Source organism: Enoplosus armatus, chromosome 10 (genome assembly GCF_043641665.1).
Source record: "Enoplosus armatus isolate fEnoArm2 chromosome 10, fEnoArm2.hap1, whole genome shotgun sequence".
Lineage (NCBI taxonomy): Eukaryota > Metazoa > Chordata > Actinopteri > Centrarchiformes > Enoplosidae > Enoplosus > Enoplosus armatus.
Window position 1 is genome coordinate 10607063 of NC_092189.1, and position 27298 is coordinate 10634360.

A 27298-nucleotide genomic window follows, 5' to 3' on the forward strand; every position below is an offset into this window, starting at 1 on the left:
ACAATTCACACTCATGATTGCACATGTTGTCACAAATGAGCCAAAATTGAATGGCGATGCCTCTTGTCACATCAATAATTACAGCGAAGAAGAGCAGCCCATGTAAACATCACAAACACATCTCAAAACACAGTAATCCAATCATTGCCATCCACAGAGGCAATATTGTTGGTAAAGATCAATCGTGTCCCCAAACTTTCTCTCTCTTTCTCTCTCTCTGCTCTGTGGTTGGATCGACGAGGCTCGATGTAAACTGGAGAGCCTTAGTATCCAATAAGACAGCAAAGCCAGGCTGATATAGGGCTTACTGCAGGTCTCATCCAGTCTGAAACTGACCTGTCTGAGTGCCTGTCTGCCTGTCCTTCCCTGTCTGTCTATATCCGCCTCCGAAAGCCAGACATTTATAAAGGTCTCTTATGAAATCAAAAAAGTACGAAAACATCTCCAGCCATGACAGGGCTTCAAAGATAAACACGTAACAAAACCAGTATGCAGACTCCAACTTAAGCAGACAAGGCTTGTTCTTCATCTGCATCTCTTATTACTGTCCCATCAAGCTCTGCTGCCTGTCTACTTTAAGAAAACTTGTACGGCTATAGATCAATCTTACTGGGAGATGGTGTGTGTGGCGGAGAGGGAGATAAAGAGAGAGAGGCTGCAGCGAGATGCAAGGTTCGGCTCCAAGAGGACTGATAAATCTCAGCAGAGACAGCCTCCCGCTGGCTTGAAGGGTTTGTGGCCCCCTTGCCACCTCTCTCCCCAACCCTGCAACCCCTCTCTGCCTGTCACCTCTGTCCTTCTGTAACCTCATCCTCTAATCGTATACATCATCTCTGTCAACACAAAGAGGAAATGTTTATATTGAACGTACCTGCAAAACGTTCACTGTCAGCACATCTCTTTTTTCCTTTTATGGTTATGTTTGAGCAACTCAAAAGATTGTCTTGGTAAAACCTTTGAACTCAAGGCTTTTTTGCTCAGTATTGACTTCCTTTAGTTACAATCTTTTGCCAGATCAATTTGTATGTGAGAGGCACTATACATATTCTTTTATGAGATAAAAGTTGATATTTAACCTATGAGATAGTATTTTCTGGCCACTTGGGGGCAGTACAACAGGCTATAAACACACCTTAAAAAGTTAATATGGCAAACTTGTTAGCAAACAGTGGCTTATTTACACACACAGCCGACAGAGAATGGAAGTCCACTATTGTCTCCACTTCTGCTCTATGGCTCTTAAGCTGCTCCACTATGTTCACCAGCTAGTTGCTAACTTCGTCTGTCTGCTGTTTGGTGCACAGCGGGTCTATCAAAGCTTTTTTTGCTTGCTGTGACTGACAACAACGCTGAGGAGAGTGATGAGAGTGAACCAAAACAGTAAAGTTGGGGACCAGAAACCAAAACAATGAGCTTATAGATGCTAATTCGCTGTGGGTTCAGCACTACAAGTGACAAATTTCAAATTACACGAGTCATTTGATCCATTAAAAACATTGATTATAGCAACGTCCTGTGATTTTTACGCCCGACCACCCAGCCTGACCTCTCCCCCTCGACTCTGCAGTAAGGGAATGTCACACTTTCAGGATTGGAAAACCATTACCAATCAAAGTAATCCACACATAAATTACATTGCCTCACAATTGTATTTGGCAAAGAAAATTTGTGGTTTAAACATCATTTTGTCTACAGCAGCAGAGTTGCTCTTGCTTCCTCTGTTTGCGCGTCACCTCTGCCCTCTAGCTTATTCTAAATTGCACTAACTTGCTCATCAGGCTGCAGTGGGTTGACAAATGTGTTACTGATTTGCTGTGAGATGGACTGCATGTTCACTTTTCCTTTACTGAGATGTAACAACAGTATGCATCTTCAGTAAAAAGACAGACGAAAACAAAACAAATATTAAAACTCTTGTGTCCGCTCCTCCTGTCCTCCCTGCTCAAACCCTCATTTCTCTTTCTTTCACCCACAGCCCCAGGAAATGTCCTGTCCTGTCCTGGCTGTGAAATACTAAAAGCACAGCCAACGCCAGCCACCTGAGACACCCAGCACCACAGTTATTATGACAGGCCAGGCAGCCAAACATCTGTCAACCTGAGCACTGTAGGGATGGACGGAGAGGAGGAGGCGATGTAGGAGGAGAGGAGGAGCAGAAGAGGAGGAAAAATAAAAGTGGAGAAAGAGAAACATGGAGACAAAAAAGCCACAAGGTGAGAGAGGGGAGAGAAAAGGTTGAAGTTGGGCATTAGATTCAAACCATCCTCTGACTATTGAGAGATAACGCTTGATTGTACACATTATTGGCCAGTTGGCTAAGTTATCGAGAAGGGAAGACAAATACAAAAGCTTGGGTTACAATCACAACCAGTTTCTAAAGCTTGGATCCTATGAAGCATGAAACCATCGAATAATTTTCTACGAAATAAGACTAGAAGGATACCTGGAGCTATATATTGTATTACTTCTCTTTTACTTCATGGTATGTAGCTGCATGAGTCTCATGCTTTCATAAGCACCAGTTGTTTTTAATGATCAAATGTGCGCTCAAGTTGTCCTAAAGAACGTCAAATTGTTTTGATGACTCACTCTGGTCTTGATTTGATTTTGGGAGCATGAATAGAGGATAGGCCATAGTGCAAAAACAACAAGTTCAAATCTTTTTTGTAGAAATATCTATTGAAAGCATTTTGCATGATTCCCTTTTCATTTTGCAGTTCTACATTAAAGGGCAGTGCTTTTCTTTTTTTAATTAACACCATTTGGCAGCTCGTGAAGTCAGCTGGTTTGCCAACTGACAGTCAAACAGACTATTAACACACCATAAAGAGGACTCATGCCATGCTAAAATATACTTGACAAAGTGCAAATGGCAATGCCTTGATGTTAATGCCTCAAACTGAAACTGAGGTGTCAAACAAGGTCCTTTAGTCAAGGTACTATAGTCACTCCCTCTCTTTGACTTTATCTGTGTCTCTTCATTCCTGTCTTTTTCACTCATTGTTAGTTTTCAGTGTTGACACCTGGGTGATTTTACAACCACAGGTGGGCCAGTAAACACTTGCCCCACAGGCAAAGCAGGTGGGAACAGCCAAATAACAAAAGCTACTACGACCGCTCACCTGTGTGAATGGCCTACATAAATACCAAATGACCAAACAGTCTTCCTTCAGACCACCTACAAGTCTCCCTTCAAGTATCCTTCTCTTTTTACATTCCTCTCCTTTCCTCTGTCCTTCATTTCCTCTTTTATTCATTAAATGTACCTATGAAAGTGCTTTTGAAAGGGTAGATGTGGAGTAAGAGTGGGTGAGAGAAAGAGAAAGTCTATCTAAAGGTGTGAGACAATATGTATGCAAATGCTCTCTCCAAGAAGCTCACCAGCAGAGCCGAGCCCGAGCAGGCCTGCCATAGGGTGGCAGAATGAGGATTTATCATCCAATATCACCTCATCATAAATGATAATGATAAACACATAAGCTGGGCTGTAACATAGTTATTCACCATCTCTAACCCAGCTACATAAACAGGGTAGTAAATCAGCAGAGATATTTTAATATTTTATTATATTTTAAACAATTAAGGCGTGGACTACTTGAATACACCAAAGACTTGGACGCAGGGAGGTGAATAAAAATAAAAGTGTTTTGGCATTTAAAAACTGGCATGCTCTTACACCAGGAGTTATTACTGCCTAGTCGGCCCACAAACGCACAGACGGAGTTCTTTTCAATTGCACAGTGCTCGAGCCAGACGGGAGAGAATTAATAAGGCACTACAGTGTATCGGTGTTACTAAATTGGCAGTGTTTCATAACAAAGTCTTTCAGAGCAGTTATCAATTAGAAACAATTAAAAGAGCCATTCATCATTCTTACAAAGCCGGCTCCGTACAGGGAGCAGCGCTGACAGAGAAGCTGATAAAATGTAATCAAAACCATAATCAGCTAGCGCTCTTTAACAGAGGCTAATGTTGACAGAGCCGAGGTATGTTTATGCAAAGATCACACCTCCACCCTTGGACAGAACGCTGTGCACGTCCATCAGACAAACACATGGCCACTGAAGCATAGTCTGTGCACAAAAAGTGACAACGGGAGAAAAACAGGATAAGAACAGGTTTAAAGTCAAGCTGCGAAGAAGCTTCAAAACAAGAAATCACACAAACAAGTCCGTCCTTAGGTCCTTGGCAATCGTCAGTCCGGCATGTGTCTGCTCCACTTCGAAGCCATGTGCTGGTCTATCTGTGTGCATTCTGTTGATTGACATGCAGTTTCCTGCATCGCTTCTTTCCTGGAAAACCCTCGCCAAGGCTTCCCATATTAATGTCCAGATTATCAAGCCATATCCCATACACAGTATATCTCTGCACATCACACTTCCCCAGCTCTCAGTCCCCAAGAGGCGATCGTGATGGCACAGGGTGAGGCTACACCCCCCCCCCCCTCCACCTCCCAGGCATATGGCTAATCAATGCAGCCTCTTCCGTGCACAGGTAACTCTATACTTGAGCAGGGAGGATAGGGGAGCTACCAGCACGGCCTCCCTGTCTCTCTATCCTAATGAAGCTCCCAGGTAATCAAATCACTGTACACACAGGCAGATGGCCAATAAGGGAACAACCACAGAGGCTCTTTGATGGGATCACGACAAAGTTTTTAAAGTTACCAATAAGTCATTTCTCCTCTCTCTGCATCTATTAAGTGTAACTAAAACTGATTAAAAATGAGGCTACGTGGATTTAAAATGCTCAAGTGCTACAGCACTATGAACGATGAAGTTTGACACAGAGACAGCTGAGAAAACTGTCCTTACTGCCCCGGCCGCATGACAACATGCTGACCTCTGCTAAATATGGCTGAAGATGCATTTTCATTTATTGGACTGGACTACAAGTGCAAAGTGGGAGGAGTTATTTCAGTCAGGAGTTATTTGTCCCTGTTGTCCCCACTACAAAAGGTTAGCAGCTGTGTACACACAAACTTCAGGAGAATTAAGTTTCGTATAAGTAAGTAAGTATGGCACGCTTGAAATTTTCTACAGCTCTGATTTGAAACTCTAACTGATTTCCATAACAATGGCTGCAGAGGCTCATGGGTATCAACGTGCTTCGAGCATATTACATATACCAAACTGACTGTAATTTCTCAGAAACAGCTGACATATCTATGACCAATTTATAACCTTACAGTCACAGTAAAACACTATTTAGAGCTTTCGTAGCTTTTGTAATGTGACTTATTTCTGAGTGACACGTGTGGGAGGGCTTTAGTTACAAGAGGGGGCTTCAAACATGGACGCTGTTTAGCGAACACAATGGATACGGAGATTTAGAGGACACCTCTGTCCTCACAGACGATGAGGGAGAAATTAATACTTAACCTCAACCACATTCCTTGGAAATATAAACAAATGTTTTGCCAACTGATATCCAAACAAGCACATCGCCCTATGATATTGCTCTGGCAGCTACAAGTTTAACATTTCATAGGAAGAGAAAAGAAAGGGATTTTAATCTAAAACTTCTCAAAAATGACATATATTTCTCATATCCCAAGAAGTAATTATCACACAGAAATGATTAGAACTGAGGAAATGTATTTTTATTTAACTGTTTTTAACATAACTCTATAGTATTGTTAAATTATCCAGGAGTTTGCTGCTGTGCTGCTGCGGGGACGTGGGAGCAAAGTAAACTATCAAAAGCTGATTTACAGTGGGGAAGTAAACTGCTGGAACCTGTGGCTCCTTCCACTTCACTAGTCAATAAACATAATGCAACATGGCAGTCTAAACACTTAACCACTCCCTTTGCACCGATCAGTTTGACCGCAACAGCTGGAATGATGTGACCCGCGTTATTCTCCAATGTTTAGTCAAAATGAAATTTGCATGACGGACAGACAATTATCATGTTGATCCTTGGGGGGTTGTGGGGGATAAAATATTGAAGTTGATTCTGAAAACTGTAACTATTTTGCATGGATAGGTTTAGAAAATGACCCGCTGATCTGCTTTGCGTAGGGATGAAACTCATATCTAAACTAATCCCATTCATAGCAATAATCCCCTCCATATTACAGGATTCACCATTAACTACCTTTCAGTCAATATGTTAACAATGACTCAATCAGAAGAACTTGGCATTATCTAAGAACAGCTGTTGGCAGCTGTTGGCAGCTGTTGGGGGGGGGGGGGGGGGGGGGGCAGGCTGCTGTATGTCCTCCAGCTAGATTTAATAAAGAGAGGTTATTATAAAGGAATATTTTCCCTGCTCTCCCAATCTAGGAACTGGCAGTATGACCCGTCTCATTCTCCTCACTCTGCAGAGCAAGTAATACCCACTAATCCCAGACACAGAGAGAAGCTGTGGGGATGAGAGAGAGGAAGAGGAGAGAGAGAGAGAGAGTGAGACACAGAGAGAGAGAGAGAGAGAGGAGGAGAGAGAGGCGGAGAGAGAGAGAGAGACAGAGAGAGGTGAGGGAGAGAGAGAGGCAGAGGGAGAGAGAGAGAGGTGGAGAGAGAGAGAGACAGAGGGAGAGAGAGAGAGAGGAGGAGAGAGAGGCAGAGAGAGAGAGACAGAGAGAGGGAGAGAGAGAGAGAGGCAGAGAGAGAGAGACAGAGAGACAGAAAGAGGGAGAGAGAGAGAGAGAGAGACACAGGGAGAGAGATGGCAAGAGCTAATGTCATTATTTACAGTTTTTATGCCAAGTCTTTGCAAATCTTCAACCATTCACACCCTCACCCTTAGACCCCATCACGTTGGTCTGTGGGTGTGAGAAAAAGTGTGTGTCTCTGTGCGTGTTCATATGTGTGTGCGCTGTCACCCGAGCATGCACCGTGTGGAGGACTAGACACAGACCAAAGAGTCGCAATCCCCAACACTGTTCATTTAGAGGGGTTCACGCTGGCAGTGCGGACACACACACACACACACACACACACACAGACACACAGACACACACACACACACAGGAAGCTCCCAGGCCCATCCTATCCAGTGTGATGTAATGAGATATCTGCTGTTTCCCATTCGAGCCTCTTCCTCCTCCACAGAGCAAAAACAACTGACGGAGAGGAGGGGAGAAGACAGGAGAGGAGAAGAGGGGACAGGGACTACAGGACAAGGAACAAAATCAGATTCCTCTGTTTCTGTCTTCCTCCCTCTCTCTCTTTAAGGGAGTAATATGTCTCCATCTCTGTCTATCCTATTGTAATGGAGTAGGTCTCACTACGCTGCCTGAGGAAATTGCCTTATAGTCCCTCTGCCCCCCTTCTATATGTGGACACACAAACACACAAACAGACCACACACACACTCACACACACACACACTCTCTCTCATGGCGGTGGCCCCAGTGACACTGCTTAAATATTAATGACCTGGTTCTCTCTCATTAATAATAGCTGTAGCGCTGATTACTCTGAATACCACTATGTGTGTGTACGTGTTGACGTGTCCGTGTGTGTGTGTGTGTGTGTGTGTGTGTGTGTGTGTGCGTGTACACATATGGAAGTGTGCCTACTCACAATGTGTGAGCCAAGTATTTGTTCTGCCTGTCACTGGCATATTACACTGTGAATCACTCCAAAACGATTACTGACGTCGCATTACTGAGGTAAATTAAATAATATTGAATGACATAACAGTGAGAATGTTAAAGGTTAATATATGGTAATAAATCTATTGTCGCTTTGTGTCAGTGCGTGTGTGTTTCTTTGTGTGAGAGAGAAAAGTGGTACTATGGAGGGTGTATTGATAATATGAGCAGACATGCACTATGCGTACATGAAGAAGAATCAAACATGGATAAGCAACACACACGTAAACACACAGACACAAATGCATAGACTTAGACATATACAGAAAAAGCCACACAGACGGGTGTTCGCTCAGTTAAGCCATGCATGAGGCGTGTGAGATGCAGCTGGCTTAAGCTAGCTTAGTACTAGACACAACACACACACACACACACACACACACACACACATGTACACACACACACATGCACACACACACACACACACACACACACACACTGGGGCCAACAAAAAGCATGAGTAGACATCAGTATCCATTGGGTTGTAATGGAGAACTTTGCGTCCCTCTGCTAAGAATAGTAATACTGTAGCTAGCCGTGAAAGAGGAGAGAAAGGGAGGCTGCGGGTAGAAAGAGGAGTGTGATACGATGAGCTGTGTGTCCTTTAGTAATGATGAGTCAGCGAATTACAGAGGCACACAAGCTAAAGGGAAAGCAATCCAAAATAAGGTATTCACCAATTTCAAAATTCTGCTGGCATTACTTGTATCTATTTCTTTATTATTATTACTGTTTTACTGTTTTAGAGGAAAAACAGTGTACTATGCTAACGCCCTGGTTATTGTGCCTTTATATGACTGGACAGTATACCGGCTGCTCTATTTGTTTTGTGTGTGTATGAGTGTATATCTGTTCTGTGTTTGTGTATACTATATGTTGGTGTGTGTGCACGAACCTACAACCTTTCCCATTTCCCTGATGAATTACATTGAACTACATTGAGACAAGGAGGGAGAGGGAGGGAAATAAAGAACTAGAGAGAGAGAGAGAGAGAAAAGGTAATCAGTGTTTCTTCAGGTTGTAATGAAATCTTTGGGTAAGAATTGAAAAGAAGCAGTGTTCCTCAATCATTTATCACTCACTCACACTCACAAACGTACATCTCTGCAATCCACGCAACATCCTCTTCATCGTTGTGCTTTTGTCCATCTTTTCAGGCCACCCTGCTCCTCTTCTCCAACCTGACTGGCACCCTTCTCACCACCCAGCCCTCCCCCACCCCTCAAGCAGAGGCACAAGTCAGACCTCAGTTCCCGATGAGCCCCCACCCACCCCCGGGTCTCTTCTGCCCTGGCCGACGTTAACTGCATTGTCTGGCTACGGCTGATGGAAATCATCTTATTAGCGCTGTGCTAACGTCTTCTCTGGATTCCTGGGACACTCCGGCTGCCCCTATTTTAATTGGCTGACTATTAATATTTCATTCGTTTAAATACAGCACATCACCTTTCCCTTCGCTGACTCTGACCCCGTGGCTGGCTGCTCGGCATGTCAGACGGGGGAATATAGATGGGGGGGGGATTATTTTCATAGTGACCCGCCACAATTGCTTTGGATTTCCTTTTTTTTGTGTCAGAGGACGATTAAGGTATGTTTTGTCAACAGTTTGAGTGAAATGGATTCATTAAGGAATTGGTTCCTATGGTGAATTTATGGATTATAGTAAAAAGGCCACCAGTGGATTAATAATTTGAAAGCTATGTCGTGATAACATGTTGATGTAAATTAATCCACCGATAAATAGGGAATAACAGAACAGTTATTTCAAAGATGAGCTGTACCTAGTGTGTTCAAGCCACCGCTAGGATGGCGAGTTGCCATTAATCATGTGCTACCTCCTCTATTCTTGATCATGTGGAGCACGATTCCTTAACCTTTTCTGGCCTACAACTTAGTTTATAGGTCGCAAAGTTCTCATGACCCCAGTAACAACTGCAAAAGGTCAACAATCATAATGTTCAAGATGTCATGTGAATCTGAGTATGACATACTTTTGGTTTCTACTTCTAAATGCATTTAGGGGCTCCCAGTGGGCTTTTTGTAAGCTATTTGAGAACCAAGTCTACTTCTAATTAGAGTAATTATATTCAAATCTCCTGCTACCCAGTCAGCATTTTAAGTGACCTAGTATGGGGTCTACACACCAAGGATGGGAAACTGCTGTAGTTTGAGAGAGGGAGGGAGTAGTACATGTGGATACATTTGGACACAACAAACCAAAAAAACTTTAAAGTAAGATGTGGATTTACTGCGCACTGCTGTAAAAGCTGCAGGTGAACACGTCGCTCACTCAGAAACGCACACACATATACAAGCACACATGCACACACACACACACACACACACACACACACACACACACACACACACACACACCTGGCAGCCCTGGGGCTACCTCCAGGACAGAGTGGATGATGGAGCTGGAGGAAAGGGAAGGAAAATACAAGGAATGGAATAAGTTGGGGAGGGTGATATAAAAAGATAGGAGAGAGAGAAGATATGACAGATTGATTTAATTCAACACAATTCATTTGGTCGCTAGTTTAGAAGTTGTGTTATCATAAAATGCATCATGAGGTCATTACGATCAACTATTATTTTATTGACCATGTTGCTTTTGTGGCATTATGGTTTATTTAGTGTGATAAGAGTTATCATGTAACAGAACAGTTATGAATCTTTCAGTCTAGTTCTGAATATGGGATCATCCAGATGTCTTCTGCAATGATCAGGTACTATATCTGTAGAGTTCCAGAGACTCTGCTGTGCGCTCACAATCTGATTTTGTTGTTTATAGCGAAACAGGCATTTCCATTCATTCTTGAAACATCCAGCACAACTAATATGATCTGCTCCTTTTTATTGTAAATGTTTGCAAGCGGCATTACTAACCATTTCTTTCCAAGGTGACTACAAGGTGAAGTTCATTTTTAAAGGGGAACTGCACCAATTTGGCATCTCAAAGTCTGTTTACAGGTCTTGGGGAGTACTGCTGCATATACATAAATCCTTTTTGGGGCTTCAGAGGGAGCTGTGCAAAGTCTGATAAATTGCCTCAAATGATGTCACGTGAGTTAGCGCTGGTTGGGGCTGAAGAGAAATCCACTGGTGTGGAGTTGAAAGTGATCTTACCACACATCTGTAGCCCGCTCCTCATCTCTGCTTGAGGATAGCGGGTCCAGCTTACATTTGCTGCTACTAGCATAACACACTTGAATCTCTGACCAACCTGTCACCTGTTGAGTTGCATCGTGGGTAATGTGGAATAAAAATTATTTTGATCCTCTTTTTTAACTCTCTGTTGTGAGTCTGACAATGTTATAGGAGTACAAAGATGAATCCGTTGACTCTTCCTTCGTCATCCTCGAACAAGATCATCTTTTTTACTGTCATTGTGTTGTCAGAGTTGTCAGATATAATCATAGTTGCCTGCTGTCATGCAGTGGTTTTGGCAAAGAGTAGGAGAAACCAGCTCCCGCACTTAAGCTCTTGGTTACAAAGACTTAGGGAAAACATATTTTGCTCGACTGTGATGTTATGATGACAGATGCACCGCGGGGATGTCCATTTTTGGGTGCTATTTCAAGGAATTACAGTCAGCTCTGACTTACTGGAAATGCACATGATAGAAAAGATAAACCACCGATGAGCACAGAAGATGGGATATTTTTTCACACAGTACAAAAGGTGCACTGATATAATTTCTTTCATGGCGGTTTACATGTACCATACATCTTTCTGTGTAACCGTATCCTCGTGTGAGCTAATATGAGATTAGAGAGGAGGTATAGAAATCAGTTTACTGAAATGTAAATCCCATGATCCAGTGTTTATTCATCATCTCACTCTGGATTTCAAGTCAGTATTGTTCCCCATATGTTAGCACAACACTAGACCTCACATGATCCGGCTGATTACAATCGCAGAATTCTTATTTTGCTGGGTTTTGTTGCTCTTGATTGAAAGCAAAGCCAACATTTTCTTTGCAGCACCATGAGGTTTACATTTACAGCTTGGGTGTGAGCCTGTAAACCTGGCAGTTTGACACAGTTAGGCACACAGTACCAAGAAAGCAAACACCGTTGTTATGAGTTTCAACCCTTATGGGAGCACAGAGTAATTAAACAGCTTGAAAAAGTTAAGCCATCAATCTGAAAATACTGTCTGCTTTTCTTATTCCTGAAAAGTTCAGTAAATTTGGAAAAAAAGCAGAGAATTTAGCACATTATTTAAGGTCTCTAATAGACAGAGTGATGATACTCAAACTTGACATCACACTAGACTTTATTTGGCTGTCCTAAAGGTGAAAATTGGTGCTAGAAGGAATGTGAGCACAGGTAGGATTGTAATGTGACAGCTTCAGCAGCCTGAACTTGTGTGCGCATAGTCATATGTCATCCATTGGCTCAGCTCTGCGCTGCTGCCGTCTCAATTGCCTGCATAATATTGCACACACACACAACACTCACTTTCTCTGTCTCTCTCCTCTTCACCCCCCCCCCACACACACAGAGTATTTTGACAGTATTTTGAGTGTGAGTGGCACAGAAACACACACGGTTGTTCCCACAATGTTCTCTGATTAACGAGATGGTTTGTTCTCTTCCTCAGGCCTGGACCAATCAGGCACGAGGACACAAATCTCTCCCCGCTGGTGATACTGAAGGCCACCGGCCACTATTTATTGGCAATCTCAGCCCTGACTACCCAGACAGAGAGAGCAACACGCTTGCCACAGGAAGACACCGCTGTGTCTGCCTCTGTGTGTGTTTTTCGTGTGCTCCGTGGTAAATTTTGCTGCAGGAAATAAATATGCCCGCTAGTATCATGAAATAACAGTTTCAAAGAATACCACACAAATACACACAGACACACAAGAAGACATACTGAGGGATCTCCTCATTTTTAGATTTTGTGGGTGTGTCAATAGAGTAAAGGCATTAAAGCCACAAACCCTTCAAAGCTGTGATTAAAGCTGATTAGAACTCTTCGGCTAAAAGAAAATGATGTCTTCTTATATCTCAACAGAATTATTTTTTCTTTTCTTACCTCTCTGGACTTAATTAGCGGGATTTAGCAGGCTTGGTGTTATAGCAGCTCAGCTAAACATTAGTAATTGCCGTGTTTATCTGCTTTCGGAGTAAAAATAACCCACACAGAGAGGTTGTGACAGTGTGGATGCTTTCAGCAAAGCAGTATTCCTGTTTTGTTCGCTTAAAACAGCTCCTTGTGGCAGATTCTATTTTTTTTCCAAAAGGCCTCGATGATAGCTTTGTTGGTGAAACATTTCCCAGCAGTTATTTTAAGAAGACTTTAATTGTTTACAGTGTTTCTCTTTTTTTCCCTCTGTTTTCTCTTTTTATGGTTTTAACATCATATCGACGGCTCAATTACAGATAGTCCTGCCATGAACTTCTGCCTCTGAGGTTTGAACTGGAGTGACAAGGAGTTTAATAAGAAGACACTTTGCTTCGCAACTCCTCATCTTTTTTTTTTTACTTCTCTTATGTGTCCTCTGATCACTATCCTGTTTCTATCTCATTTATCTCCCTAATAAGAAAAACCTTTGAAATCTTTGCTGACTTACTACTGGTTCATTTCCAAAGTCAACAAACAGCATATGGAAGACACAGATACACCACAGGATAGATTCAAAACGCACTGCAAAACATCCCAGGTATGCATATTTATCACGCTTAACATTCCTAAACTAAGTGATGAAATATGAACTACAAGTGGAGTAATGAGGAAGTCAACAAAATGTACTACGCTCTAGCGATATTGATGCCATACAAGAACTCAGATGTAGAGAGACGTAGTGGGAGGAAACGTGGAAGAAAAGGAGCCAGAGCTGAACTTGGCCCGTACTGTAATGTATGTGACTCATTCTTTGCATAGTCAGACACGCTGTGATCTCAAACCTGGCTCAAAGTCATTACAGCAGGAGGCCAGAGGGGATTCAGGGGCAGGAAAAATGGGGAGGGAGTGAGAAGATTCAACTGTAACTTAAATTAAAATGTAATGCCACATTTAAGATTTTCATGAAATCAAACCACTTTTTAAACACTAATTATGGCTGACATATTTTTAAGCAATAGCCATTTAATTTATTTACATTCTGTAATTAGCATTCTGGTTTCTGTTTGTAGTCCGAGTAGTACTGACCAATCACTTTTGAGCAGGCTTTGGTTGCAAGCAGGTAAACAGTCTGTATGGAGAGTAGATGATGGTTTAGGTTTTTATGAGCTTTCTTTTTAAATGAATCTGCATTCATATGCAGATATCTGTTTTAATAATATAATGTAATCTTCCCACTTCTTAAGTGGCCAATTGGACTGTAAACAATGACGTCTTGGCCTGGCTTGGCTGGCTACACCGGAAGCCCGAAACATTGGCCATTGCCCCAAGAGACTAAATCATCATGAGATGACAGCCAATGGGTTCTGAGATTGATGCAACAAGGAAGTGCTCCAACTCCATTGTTTTGTCTATCAACTTTTTGAGTTGAGTTGAAAATGAGAATGTTAGTGGCGGAGTCTGCCATTCCTGCACTGGATTCAAATTGCCTTGGTATCGATCTTCTCGTCTAACTCAAAATGTCAAACTATTCCTTTAAGTTGCTCGTTAATGAGAGGAACCTCTGAAATTCTTGTTTTTGCTTACCTCCAGTGGTTCAACTTCTCACCTTGCTGCAATGATGTGGAAGTGTATTCCAGGGTGTGTCAGTACACCATGACATCACTGTTCGATGTAGTTACAGAGCACACTTCTGACCACATCCAACCACACCCAGCAGTGATGCCGGTCCGACACAAAACAGACTTAAAACCTTTAAGCAGAGCGGGCAGTAAAACTCTGCATTTCATCCTGGTGTTAAGTTGTGAGGAAGCAGAGAAAGAGAATGAGAAGCGAGGAAGGAAGTAAAGGAAAGGAAAGAGAAGGTACGGGTGGTACAAAGAAGTGGGGGAGGACAGGAAGAAAAAGATGAGGAATAGAGGTCAAAAGAAGAAATCAAAGGAGAGAACAGGGAGGGGTTAGCTACTGTGTATGAGCAGGGCACAAGCAGAAAACACACACACAGACACATAGATGGTCACAAGCCAGAAAACTGGGGTTTGTCAGCTTGACTGGGAATCTTCCAGAAATCTCCCAGAGTTCTGAGCGATGGTAGGAAGTCTGGAGAAAGAGAAGGATCACAGGGGGAATGTGGGTAATAAGCCAGAGAAGTGAAGTAACTTTTCTCTGGCGTCAGCACATCTGCTGAGGAGGATGATCTATTTCCCTCTCATCGCTACAGGACGACACATATGGCATGAGAGGTAGAGTTTGCACATACGCTGCTCTGTGACAACACACACACACACACACACACACACACACACACACACAGTCGCAAAGAGCACGGCACTGAAGACATGCCAGCGCACTCTGTAATTGTCTCAGCGTGATTGTGACCACAGCTGCAGAGGACACATTACATAAAAGCAAAGGGCTTCTACAGTCAGTTTCAACTGACTATGTAAACCAGTGGCTCAATTATATCTCTTACACGCTCCTCAGATGCAGATCATCCCACAGCGGAACAAACCGAATACTAAAAAGTGACAACCTGTCCTGCCTGGCTGTCCCAGTAGAGTAAAGCTATCACTACAAACTGACCCTGATCTGATTTATGAGGCTTTTGATGTAGTTATCATCATATTAACAGCATTGTTCTCACACAGAAATTTTGCATTATCAAATACGTTTTGTGCAATATTTATTATAGATATAACAGAAAATGTTCATTCTGAACGGACCTGCATAGCATTTACTGCAATGTAATGCCGCTCCTGGCAACTAAAGCATAATTAATATGCCAGGCTACATAAAGTTTTTAATACCCCCTTTCTCCTTGCGTGCCAGAGGAACATTTCCTTTTCTGTGGCCGGTATTTTCGGTCTTCAAGAGCACCTTAAGGTGACTGCATGTGAAGCTGATTGATCACTTGGCCTGTGCATTCTTTTTATGATTCATGTTTTTTATGGTTTAAGTTTAAGAAACTCAAAACACAGGTTAATGTCATGGAAAGCTTGTGGTCTTGGATGCAGGACTTAAACCCTGGTCTTTAGTATCAAAAGCCTGCACTTTGGACACCAAAACCATCCACACAGTTTAAGAATTCACACTTCTTGGATTAGAATACATTTTACGTAATCAGTGACTGGGATTAGAATATAAACATATAAACAACATAGTTGCAGAAGCACATTTATGTCAAATTTAGGTTATCCATTCTTCCATGTTTAATTCTTTGCAGCTGCACATGAAGGTGATTATTAGAACTGTGGCACATGTTAATCACTCATCCTTTTTCGGTCCTTTAGAGCCAAGGTGTGCTTTCCTGTTTCTGCATGTGACAATTTAACACGTGTGTGTACACACATACTGTGCACATGCACACAGAGTCGACAGAATAATCCCCAACTAACCACTTTACAAGCCATAGATTTCTCTCCACAAATTTGTAATTCTGTTAAATATCTTTCACAGAGGCTGAGCTATTCAATTTAACTGTAGGTATACAATCATAAACACAATACAAAAACAAACGCATACATACTGCCCCACACAAACATTTCGTAATCATACTGTACATATCTCTTCAAACTCTGATGTAATATTTAATTTTGCAGTAATATTAAGGATACTTTGCTATAATAAATTATATGGATTGTCAATGAAATTGCTATGCATTCTATCAAATTGCCATTAATTATGGTATCCAATTATGGATTATGCATGTATTGCCTACATAGCCTTTCAATCACCTGAGAGTGACTAAATCATATTGCTGCAGCCACGATATACAGGGTGCGACCAGAGCCCGTGAGACAAGGGAAACACGATTAAAATCATTATTATTGATTATTGTTGCTTTGAAAAATGAAGACTAATAACCCGGCCTGCAGTTTGCCTCTTACCGTCACTGTGTTACTGTAATTGCTCCACACAAGCACACAGCATTAAAAAGGTCAGGGATCAACAGTGTACGGACAACCACAACATAACCCGTCTGGATTTGACAGTCACTCCGGTTCATTGCGTGCAGTAAACAGAATGACAAATGTGCTCTCAGCTCTAAGTGGGCCTTGTTTCCTCCTCCCTCTCTCCGTCCTCTCTTCTCTACAGCCATTCTCCACTTTTATTTGAGCTAAATCTGAACACATCAGACTAAAGCTACAAGACGTATCAGCCAGCTCAGTGGGAGCAAAGAACTGACGACATAAGAAGATGGCAATGATTGGAATTTCTCTTTCCCTCCCCCCTCTCTCTTATGTATAGAGATCCAACAGTTCCTCATCACATTTAAAATAAAAAACAACATCCATCTATAACGTGTCCTTCCTGTTTTAAACCTACTGACTGTCTGCGCCATAGATCTGTCTGTTCTCAATGGCTGGTATTATAGCCATCCTTGAATGAGGAAGTACAGAGCTGTGTTTTATTCAATTAAACTTCCCTGTGGGTGTGCAAGGGCAAATGAACTGCAGCCTAACAAACTCCCACCACCACATATCACTCTGCTAATCAGACAGCAGCCATGAGGCGCATACTCCTCTTTGACAATTTCATTCTCACCACATGGATGTCTGTACATTATTGCCACTGTGTCCACAAATAGCAACATATTCTGTCTTTGTTTGTGAAGATTAAAAAATAAACCTTTATTCCAGCTAGGGACAAGAGAGCTTAAATTGTGTGTCAGGTCAAAAAGAAATATGTGGTGTCCTCTGCTTAAAAGTGAAAGGGCGAATGATGCTGTATATGTATATATATGCTACTAAAAGCAGAATTTTAGACTTAAGACATAAAAATTCTCTCAATTTTGTTCATTAATTCCTATTAATATATCATAAATGTATTAATATATACACAAATGAAATTTGAAAATTAAAATGACACTTTTTGCAGAGCACCATACCGCTCAGTAAAATGTAAAGATGTTTTAAAGGACAATATAGCATATGTGGAGTAAATCCATGGCTCTGATTGGCTATTCCTGCGCTGAACATGAAGTTGGCTGTTTATTGCATTCTTAACTGTATTTCTTGTGTAAGTTTGCTAAATATGGTCAAGAACACTATAAAAGATTGATTTCTAGAGATGTCAGTTTCAGGAAAGTTAACACAAACACATGGAGCTTGTTTTGAAGTCAAAGTTAATGTAAACAGTTTTAGAAAGTTAAGCATCAAAGTTTATTGTTCATCTCGAAAAAAGTTTCCAAAGTTAGGAAGTTAATCCCAACTCAAAATCCATTTACTGATTTTTTCTGGTGCTTTCAACCATATCACATGATCTTCATCAGCAGATGGAGTTTGCTTAGTTATCATGCGGATGAATCTGTTGACATGGGAGGTCTGTAGCTATTACATTCATCCATAGCACTTTTAGGACTTCTTGTCTGTGTGTATAAGTGTAATGCAGTTGAAAGCTTTGGAAAAAGCTAGCAAGTGTCCCTTGAGTGGGGACTGTTTTGTCAACGTTCAAGGTCAAGAATAAACTTCCATGTTTACTTTATAAGCCAACACAATCAAGAAGCCCAAAAAAGCTACTGAGCTTGCATATCAAGACATCCATCTTCATGACAACTGAGCACCTTCAGCTGATGAAGATCATGTGATATGGTTTCAAAGCTAGTAAGTGGTCCTTGAGTTAGGATTGTTTTGTCAATTTTTTAGAATTGTCGCTTTGGGAGAATTGTAGACAAAGTACACATTTATCACAGATACATATTACCAAAAGGCCAAAACCAAACACTTCACCATGGCTCTAATGATTATGTACTTGAGGAACATGTTTACTCCTCACTGAAGTCGATAACTACTGCACACAACACAACAAACAGACACACAGGATGAGGAAACTGCCGTAATAGCGGTGAATGTACTTGGGTCTCCAGAGCGATGAAAGCCTCATTCACATGAGAGGCTCCATTAACCTCTGAATCAGCTGCCATGGTATTACATCCTCTTTACACACACACACACACACACACACACACACACACACTACTACATTAACCTACACTGCGTTTTAGTGAGTGGTTGCTCATACCGGGGACCATTATGTTGCAGTTTAAAGGCCCTGCGCGCCCACACAGGTGTTTTCAGTTATTCTGGCTGATTAGACTTCATTTCAGGGTGATGTTGGGTGGAGCGGCGCTGCGAGTCTCTAAACTCTGTGTACTTATAAAGATGACAAAGGTGCAAGTTGTCCTTCCCCTAACAGATGCAACTAAGCAAACAGGAGATCACCCGCATAGTCTGAGAGGAGCCATAATCAACCAAAATAACTGAAAACATCTGTGTGTTTTTTTTTTAACCATGGCTGTGTAGAAGCTTTAACATTAGAAAACAATGTCAAATTTTCCTGCTCAAGCGTGCACACATCAAGGAAGCTTATTCAGCGATGGCAGTGGCTCCCACACTTCTCAGAGGAGTGCCAGATTTAACACAGCATGTGTGTGTGTGTGTGTGTGTGTGTGTGAGCGCATGTGTATAGAGTGTGTTTTGCAGCATTGTGACAGTAGTGGGAGGAAGGAAGTCACACGCCATCTCATCTTCCATGAGCTTCTGTCCCTTAGGTTGGCTGGTTACATAACTGATGCTAACACAGAACACTGGCCACCTCCAGGGATGTCTTTTGCACGTAATTGTAGTCGCACAGTTGTACCTGCAAATATGTGCGAGCCCTGCATTTAAGCCTTCATATGTAGAAATGAACATACTATGATGTTACGTGTTTATATTATCGTTGCACATTCACAGTCCAGCTACTGCATGCACACATCGTAACAATGATGATGATTATCTGTGCTGAGTGGATGGATAAATAAACAATGGTTAATGTATGGTTGAGGCCAGGCAACTAAAACACTTGGACATATATCATGAGGTACAGAATCGTCCATCATGGATGTAATTTCGAGATACTGGGCTGAGTATTTCACAAGAAAAAAAACACATATTAGAGAAAATCTTTACAAGGAAATGCCATTCTTGTAGAATAATTTAGTTTTTTCTTACTCCTCAGGTAATCATCTCGTGACCTCTTAAAGGTTCACGACCCCAGATAGGGAACCACCGCTTTGCTAATCACAACCTTTGAAGCCAAGTCATGCAGGATCATCATTGTTCATCATAAAAATAAAAATACAAGGACACATACTCAGCTATGCAGCAGGTTTTTGACATCAAGAGTCTGGTGCTGAAAATATGAACACCACATCAGAGGCAGCACCGAGGCTCAGAAAGGTGCTAATCTTGTCAAAACACTATGATCACCATGATTATAGTGACGCTCGCTCTCAATCACTGAGGCTGTAATAACACTATACCCCCTCATCCCTTCAAGGCCCCCCTTCTTCTTCTCCATGTCTTCCTCTCTTCGCTTACTCTCTCTTTGTTTCGCAGACAGACAGAAACCCCACACACACACACAGACAGACTGTGTGTGGGTCAGTGCGGCAGCAGTGGCTGCAGACTGGAGCAGAGGTCGGCCGCACCCTGCTATTATCCCCGGAGTCCTGCTCTGTTTAAAGGCAGCGCGGTGGCACACTGAGTGATGGCTCAATGGAAGGCCTGCTGGGAGCTTACTAGCAGGTGAGGAGTCAGACGAGCCGGAGGGAGAACACACACAGAGGCACGCAGCGCAGGCACACTGACAAATACACACTTACACACCGGTAGACACACAAATACTGTCAGTCAGTCGTGAGTGAAACAGGCAAGAAATAAAACCAGCAAATATATAGGGAAGCACACATACATGCAGGAATGCATGACTGTGCACAGACACACACACACACACATATGCTAAGTGTGGTAAAAAGCCAGCCGTGCTCTCCAGGGATAGAGCCAGTGGCCACAGAGAGGGAGAGAGGAAGCAGCTGGCTGCTGAAATACTTCCCCTCCTAGCACTGTAATTTCCTCCCAGAGGCACACCTGGGCCAGCACACATTCACACATATATACTGTTTCTGTGTGTGTGGTGTGTGTGTGTGTGTGTGTGTGTGTGTGTGTGTGTGTGTGTGTGTGTGCGTGTGTACAGTCCACACACGTGAGAGTATTTTTGCACTTGTGTATGTGTTTCATCTTTTGTATGTGTACGTTTCCACTTGGCCAATATAACACCCATATCATTAAATAGCATTACACATTATTACATACATAAAACACATGTTCCGTACATAATGCAAGCAGTGAAACAGAGTAGTGTAGTGCCGCTGCTCTGCTGACCTGAAATCAGCGGCGGCTGCTGTTACAAGGTGGCCAGAACTGAACAACCAGCTGATTGAATGCTTTCCAACACCTTCTTTTCCTGAACAGGCTACACTTTCTACACATTCTGGACTGCTATCTTGAGCGTTATAGCCCATATTTATCCGTGCTATAATGGTTCACTGAAGTTTATGTGTCCAAATTCTGGAATTGGCCACTAAGCTTTGGGTTTTTTGTGCTAAAAATGCTCAACCTCAGACAAGCCTTGGCAAATGGCATTGTTTACATAGGCTATACATGGTGAAGGAATTCTCCTCTAAAACTACTGGTTTCAGAGCTTAAAACAGCACCCTAAAGGACAGACGGGCCCTGATTTCATTCATACTGGGGCTTAGACAGCCAATTTTGCTTTGGGGCAAATGGGAAGACTGCTGAAATGGGAATATGTTGCTTCAGAGAACTGGGCCAGGTAATGGAAATGGAAAGAGGCATTAATCCGGCAGTTAGAAAAGAGATGAACGGTGTTTTGAGGCGCATCATTGTGTAAATGCAAAATAGTTCAGTCAGGGACAGGACCCCCCTGTTACGTACTGAAGATGAGTGAGATGTGTGTGTGTGTGTGTGTGTGTGTGTGTGTGTGTGTGCTCTCATCTCTAAATGCTTAGTCACAGGTCTCCTCTTAAAACCCGGGCACCACATGACTATCCTTGTGTCACACCAGCAGAGTGAGCGCAGAGGGGAGTAAAGAGGAGGGGATAAAGTGAGAGAGAGAGAGACAGAGAGAGAGTGGGTTCTCGACGGAGTCCCCTTCAGCCCCCCTGGATGCGAGAGGCAGACATTAAGCTACAGTGACTAGCACCACTGGCCTCTGTCTGACCCTCTCCAACTTCCTCTCAGCTCAGGCCGAGGCTGACGCGTCACTGTATCGGTGCTGTGCGACGTGGCATCCACCAACAACTCAACAACAGCGACCTAACAACATCAGCCCAGAACAGTACAGCACAAAAGAACATACAAGAGCAGCACAGAACAGCAGCGCCTGAGGGGTGAAACAAATGCTGGCTTTGTGCAGATGCATGGGGTCCATGTGTAGCTGCCTCAGTCCTCCGCCCAGTGTCAGCCCACCAGCTAATTGCAATTGCCTTGCCCCAGAGGCTGCAGGGAGCCTTTCTGCTTTGACAACAATACAGATCTCTGAAATGTCAATGAAAACAAGTCAGCTGCAAAGGACTATATTTTTCTAACACAATTCTATGACCTGCTGTGTGCGCGAGTTCAGAACAAAGCTGAATGAGAGTTGCCATGCTACTAAAATACAACAGCCTAATATGTTGCTTTTGTAGCGCTAAAAAAGCAGAACTAGACAAGGAAAAGTGAGAAAAGATGTCTTATAACATGACGTGACTTTTATGCATAATATTTATGTGGGAGATTAGTCCAGGTAGCAGACTAGGTGAGGGAAAAAAAACCCTCTGGTAGTCCATCTGTTTGGGCATGTCTCAGTACCCTGGACACTGCACTGGCACGTATACACATGCTGGTATACACACAGTTGAAGCAACGCACCCACACAGACAGTCCAGTCCCACTAGACGAAATGCTTAACCCCACCCTCACTGTCCAGCCTTAGAAACAAAAGTCATGTCTGCAGACACCAGAGAGCAAGATGAGAGTTTGTTTGGGGCAAAAAGTAGCAAGTGAAGCTAAACCCAGAGAAAAACAGGGGAGAGAAAATACAATTAGCAGAAAGGAAAGACATTGATGAAAACCACAGATAAAGAGAAAGGATTAAATGAAATTGTAAGGGGCGAAGAAAAGACAGATTGAAGGATGGATCTCTGTCCGCCCCCCAAAAAATGAATGGCAATCCTTCGTTTTCTATCGTCGCAGCGATTAATTGACGAATGTGCCACATTAATAATAAAGCTTGCTCTCTCCACTTAGGACATTGATTCACACCTCCTCAGCTTATGGTGTAAGAAACCGATCAATCTCGCTCCTTCTTCATCACTCTTTCTCTCCTTCTTGAGCTCCTCTATTACCTTGCTAAATATAACTTCCTTCCCTCTGTCTTTAGCCAGGAAATGAGTCCAGCATTCAATAACTGGCTGTGAATTAAGCAGGCTTGGCGAAGGAGATCACCAGAAATGATTGATTGATTATTAATTAATTCGCTAATGTCGGTGATTGATCTACAAGGGGGAGAGATTGTCTTGAGAAGGAGAATATGAGAGAATAAAAGAGGAGCTCTGATTTGGTTTTTAACTGGAGGATGGAGGAGTGTAAAGGCAGTAGGAGCTATAATGTTCTTCCTATGTGTCCGTGATATTACAGTGATATGATGTAACAACTGGAAGGTAAACCTATGTTTACATAATGTTGTGGTCTAGAATAGCTAAGACAAAGATAAAAAATGAAAAAAAAAGACAAGAGAAACGAAGCGAGAGATCCACATCAAATGCTACTGGGAGCAGCACATGCCTGCTTGTCTTTCTGTCTGTCAGTCTGCCTGTCTGTCTGCTTAGCCTTGAAAATCCCAGCACTCAAAGCCAGACGACCACAGAACTCATGCCCACGCCATATATGCACGCACACAGACACACAGACACACACACACGCACACACACGCACACACACACACACACACACACACACACACTGTGGCCTGTTCTATCCTACGCTATTGATCTGCACCCCACTCTTCATTAGAAAGAAAGATTCAAAGGCAACAAGGAGCAGTGAGACGTGTTGTGTGTGTCTACGTGTCTGCGTGCTTGCATATGCGTTCAGAGGTGTAAACGTATGATCAAGGGAGCTGTGTAAACTGCGTGTGGTTACATCCTGTATGTGTGTGTGACTTTCTGTATAGGTTTTTTTTGTCAGCATGTGCACACTCGTGTGTGTGTGTGTGTGTGTGTGTGTGTGTGTGTGTGTGTACGTCGATGTACTGCCAGGTATCAGTAACAGTGGGAGCAGATCTGTGTTACTCTAATGCAGTCTGTCCTCGCTGGGTGTTCCTATGGAAACTCTCTTTCTCTCTGTATATTATTAGACATTCTTGAGTCAACTGCTCAGAATAGGAAGACACAGATCTCATCTATTGCGATATACTCGTTATAAAGCGTTTTCCACCCGCTCCTGTACAACACGGGATACTCGGTTCTGTGAGGATATCTTTGCTTTGGTGATTAGTTGAGATGCAGACTCTCGCACTGGTCGGGGTCACAATTGATTGACTTGTAAGCATCACATCAATCACAGTGATTGGGCAGCCACTTCTACCGACACAAGCCTGAGGCATACATTGCAGTAATATTTCTTAGTTTCTCAGTAAGTTCTTGTGACAGTATGTGTGACAGTACAGCTGACAATACTGAATATCCTATTTTCTGGGGATTTTTCTTTTGTTTTCTTACTTACTTTCTTTTTTTCCCATTTCTGTTTTGTTGCATGTTTTCAAAAACTCCCACATACCCAGAAGAAAGAAATCAAATAGACAACTGTATTGTAATTTGCCATAAATTCTGTTCAATTAGCGAAAATAACAACTTTTCCAGAGTGCATTGTATATATTTGAGGTGTAGTGAATAATAAGGGTTAGGGTTATTCTTTCTAAATTATTCTCTCAAATGAATGCACATTTCTATGGCTGCTGTATTCATTTTGACATTAGTTTGAGAATAATAAAGTGTCACACTAAATGCAAGTGTTCTCTATTGAATGAAAGCACAATATCTGTTATTAGGTGTTGTAGTGGATCATGGCTCTTCCACATCCTTATTGTTCATGCACATTAAATGCTCCACCCAGGATTCAGATGAATAACAGATTCAAACAAATGTATGCTATGCTTACTGTAGAGAGTTACTGAAACAGTGCAGCATCATTAAGTGCTTTTGAAGGTGAAACATTAGACTGAGAATTGTACAATTAAAGAGACAATTTTGATGCTTTTGTCCCTTTGAGTTATGTAAAATAATAAACATATGCTTATTCCTAACTTTTAAATTCCATGTATTTGGTGTTCAGCGAAAAGATAAAGTAAAAAACACAGAAAGATAAATTCATTTTATTAAACTGATTCAAGGACAATTTTACTTAAGGCCAGATTTTGTTTTTCTCATTGAATTGTAAAGAAATGAGATTTGGGAGTGATACAATATAAAACCAGATGAATAGATGAATTCTTATGATGAAAGTATTGTTTTGCTTGCGTGATAATGTTCAGACCTTCGGTATTAAAGCCTATTTGAATGACACATTTGTCTTCCTTCCCTTTAATCCTAGAGCCGACATGCTTTGTCAACCTGTAAGTATTATGCTTCCTCTAAAATAATAGCCCTTCTTGTTGTTTCGGTTCATTTATTTCATCTGTAGAGTGGAAAATGGAGGCAGACACGACGCGAAACCAAAGACTTGAGTGCCAGCTGTTAATTGTTAAGGCAGCCAAGGCAGCGTATAATTCTATTAAAGACACAGAGGGTGCTACCTTAACAGTCAAACACGTGTGTCTCCATATGTCACTCCTTTACCGCTGGAAAATTAGTGCAGTGACAGGAGGATGTGTTTGAGTGTGTGTAGGTGTAATCTCTTTGACAGCAGGGTATGCTCACGCTGTGACTCACTGTCTTTGCATACAATGGTTTGACATGATTATATAACCAGGTGTGTATGAGGGAAAGATGGTTTAAGATGCTAGTTTATTTCAGGGGGAGTATGGCAGAGAATATTAATGATAACAAAAAGTCAAGAAAAAGGTTCATAAATATGACAGGTTTAGAATTTAGGGTGAATAATGAGGGACGTATCCACATGTGGCTAGTTCAAGTAAAAATGGAGAAGATGGAGTCACACAGAGCCCCGAACTGAAGCGTGCGAGAGGAGCATCCAGTGAGGGGTGCATAAAGGAGGACGGCACAGTGAGAGCCACATACTGACCTCTGGAGTGGTAGTCTGCCGCCGCGCTGCTGATGGGCGCTTTCTTTACGGCTGAGGAGCGATAGACGATGTGTGTCCTTCCTCCTCCTCCTCCCTCCTCGTCCTCCTCTTCCATCACTCCATCGCCCCCCTCCACCGGCTCGATAAAAAACTCCTCTTGCTCCATCCTGATCATACCAGCCTGAAAGAGAGAGTGTGGAAAATTAATTGGTGCACATAGGTGAACTCTGGCATCACGTTAATGCATGTCAGCCCCTCATTTAACCACATAACTTCCTGCTTCTGCTCCGCCCTTGTTTGCCTCCTTACTCTCTTCTCCAACCATCCTTCACATCCTCTCTCTCGCCCTGACAGTTTAAAGAGTCTTTTCTTTACCCCCCTTGCTGAGTTGCATGCTGGGAGAAAAGACGAGAGGTGGGGACAGCCGTGATCCCTCCTGGGGCCCTGCAGAGGTCCAGAGTGACACCTGGCATCTAAAATGGCCAACACACCAGCAGGAAATGAGACTGTCCCAGTCCCGTCCTTTACTAACGTGTTCTGTCAGGCAATTCCCCACATCCGTCTTACACACACAAACACACATAAGCTGTGCACAAACGCAGGTTCACGGGCAGCGAGCGGGAGGGGGGGGGGTGAGGAAAGAGATGGCGAGAGGTAAAGAAGCGTGCATACAGTGCAACACACACGCAAAAAAGGAGTTGCATGCACATACACGGGGAAAACAGGCACTGGGAAAATTGCCCGTCACTCTCTCTTATTCCATCTGTCTGTTTAAGACAACTGGTAATTACCAAGGCAACGCACTGCTGTAGAGGAAAGCCATGGGGGAGAACGCACACAGAGGATGGAGAGGCTTTGGAGAGGAAGAGCGCGAAAAGAAAGAGAGCGATAAATGAAGAAGAGAGACAACATCGATACGATCAGCGCTTGTCTGCTTCTCCCTCCACTCTGGCAGGAGAAGGAAGGGATGATGAGCGACTTGAAAAGAGGAAAGTGAGCTGATGATAAGAAAAAAATACAGCATACACTACAGAGGAATGTGTGATGAAAAGCTGCGTGTGGACTGCACTGAGTTTTACTGAAAGACACTCGAGTCAGAAATCCCACCCTGGGGCACAATGACCGGCTACAAATGGCTGACTCTATTAGCCTATTACATCTGTGGGAGTATACTGTATATATATCACATTTAAACTACAACCTGAATTAATGTGGATTTTATGGTGACAGACACAGCACTGTACAAGTCGTGCTTTCAGACCGTATAGACTTTTTTACTTGTTGTAATTCATTTCCTCCATTTTGTCTATTACTGCTACTTCCTCTGTCACATATATACTCCACCTATTGCATGTCTGTCCATCCTGGAATACTTCCTCTGTTGCTCTTCATGAAGTTTTTCCCATTTCCATCCAGTTAAAGTGTTTTTGTTTTTTGTTTTGTGTGTGTTAAGGTTTTCCTTATCCGAACTGAGGGACTCAGTACAGTGATGTTGAGA

The 27298-nt window shown here is 42.5% G+C and overlaps 1 protein-coding gene across 1 annotated transcript in view; it reads right to left on the bottom strand.

Annotated features, from left to right (window-relative positions):
- The window catches only part of LOC139291129 (A disintegrin and metalloproteinase with thrombospondin motifs 2-like), a 107014-nt gene that overhangs the window by 31556 nt on the left and 48160 nt on the right, over positions 1-27298 (bottom strand). Inside the window, exon 3 of the mRNA XM_070913059.1 lies at positions 25801-25981. Coding sequence (XP_070769160.1) covers positions 25801-25981 — 181 coding nt within the window. The remainder of the gene's footprint in view (positions 1-25800; positions 25982-27298) is intronic.